The following is a 1,656-nucleotide window of genomic DNA, read 5'->3' as shown; positions in this document are numbered from 1 at the left end:
GTGCTTCTCTCGAGCTGGAGGAGGAAGAAGGAGAGGAGGAAGAAGGGGAAAAAAGAAAAAAAAATGATTTGACATATTCTAGAAATATGCTCTTTTACAGTTTAGGGATACGGGTTCTGCTAGCTCGTCCGAGTTTCGGCCGGTGAAAAGTGAATACAGAGTCCTTTACTCATGTTTTAAGGGGCGAAAATATACGGGGGATGTTAGACATGCTCTAAGCGAATTCTGTAAAACGAAGATAAGCACATCGCACTGCACTACTATTCAGGTTCATAGTAGTACTAATTACTAAAGCTAACCAGAAAACGCAGTGGTATTAGTTACTAAAACACTGTAAAATTTAGTTGAACGGGGTGTGTTAGTAAATTAGAAGAGCTCCAGCTTGTTCCATATCGCCTCCTGCTGGTCGAACGAAGCACTACTGCTACTCTGGTACATGTACGCGCCGAAGGTGTCCTCGGCAAACGGCTGTAGCGGTGGCTGCACCAGGCAGTCCTCCCAAGATGCTGACGCCGCCGCGATCATGTCGTCGTCCAGCCCCATCAGGTACGCGGTGTCCGGCCACTCCGCGATCGGGAACAGGGTGTCGTCTTCACAGCCGGTGGACGCCGAGGAGGAGCAGTAGGACGTGGTCGGCGTGGAGACGGCGGTGCACATCGTTGATGAGGACGCCGGTGGCGCCAGAGGCGGAGGTGGGTCGCGCAATGGCACCACGATCTCGTCTGGGCGGAGCATCGGCACCTCGTCGGTGCAGAAACCGGGTGACTTGGTCAGGATGATCTGCTCCTCGCGCTCGTCTCTCTGGTCTGCCACCGTCTCCGTCTTCTCCTCCGGAGCCGGGAGCTTCTGCTCCGGCTGGTGCCGAGGATAAGCGTCCGGGAGTGGCTTGTGTGTGAGCGGGTCGATGCCGATCTTCCTGAGCTTCTTCTTGATGTGCGTGTTCCAGTGGTTCTTGATCTCGTTGTCCGTCCGCCCTGGCAAGTGCGACGCGATCTTGGACCACCTAATTTATTTATTTTTGTGAAATAAAAACTTTAGTTAAACTATAATTAAGAAGGCAGTGCATATTTTTGGGAGGACACAGCAACGCACCTATTGCCTAGCTGGGCATGCAGGTCGACGACGATCTTCTCCTCGTCCTCCGAGAGGAGTCCCCTCTTGAGGTCCGGCCGCAGGTAGTTGGTCCAACGCAGCCGGCAGCTCTTCCCGCAGCGAAGCAGCCCGGCGAGCTTGGGCACGGCGCGCCAGCAGCATTGGCCGTGGCCGAGGATGAAGCCGACGAGCTTCTGGTCCTCCTCCGCCGTCCACGGCCCCTTCTTCAGCCCCACCTTGTCGCAGCACGGCTGCCTCCCCATTGCTCTCTCACCTCTGATCGCTCGTAGGTACTACGTGGCGAGTTGTTGTGAATTGTGATGGAGTAGTAGTGACTACTAGGAACAAGAAGCAATGCTCACCTGCCTTTATAACGAGGAATGGGAAGAGCCGAGAGCGGGCTAGAGACAAGTGAACAACTAACTCCAAACAGTCATCGCACAGGATACCGTGTGCCTGACTCCGTACCCCTGTCTTCAGTGAGGCTGTGCAACGGGCCCAGGGAGCTGTTCGTCGGCAGTGTGTGAGCCTACGTGCCAACCTGCGGCAGGAGCTTGCTGCTCA

At 55.0% G+C, this 1,656-nt stretch overlaps 1 protein-coding gene across 1 annotated transcript; it reads right to left on the bottom strand.

The window, feature by feature from the left end:
- Positions 1-252: 252 nt before the first annotated feature.
- On the bottom strand, positions 253-1,415 carry LOC124682552 (transcription factor MYB20-like). Its single transcript, XM_047217211.1, has 2 exons — positions 1,093-1,415; positions 253-1,003 (listed from the first exon to the last, which is right to left on the bottom strand). Exons 1-2 carry the CDS (start codon positions 1,353-1,355, stop codon positions 367-369), a joined length of 900 nt encoding a protein of 299 aa, XP_047073167.1. The 5' UTR covers positions 1,356-1,415; the 3' UTR covers positions 253-366.
- Positions 1,416-1,656: the final 241 nt, after the last annotated feature.

Source organism: Lolium rigidum, chromosome 1, assembly GCF_022539505.1.
Source record: "Lolium rigidum isolate FL_2022 chromosome 1, APGP_CSIRO_Lrig_0.1, whole genome shotgun sequence".
In the NCBI taxonomy this organism is placed as follows: Eukaryota; Viridiplantae; Streptophyta; class Magnoliopsida; order Poales; family Poaceae; genus Lolium; species Lolium rigidum.
The sequence above is the reverse complement of the archived record's forward strand: the minus strand, read 5'-3'. Positions and strand labels throughout refer to the sequence as shown.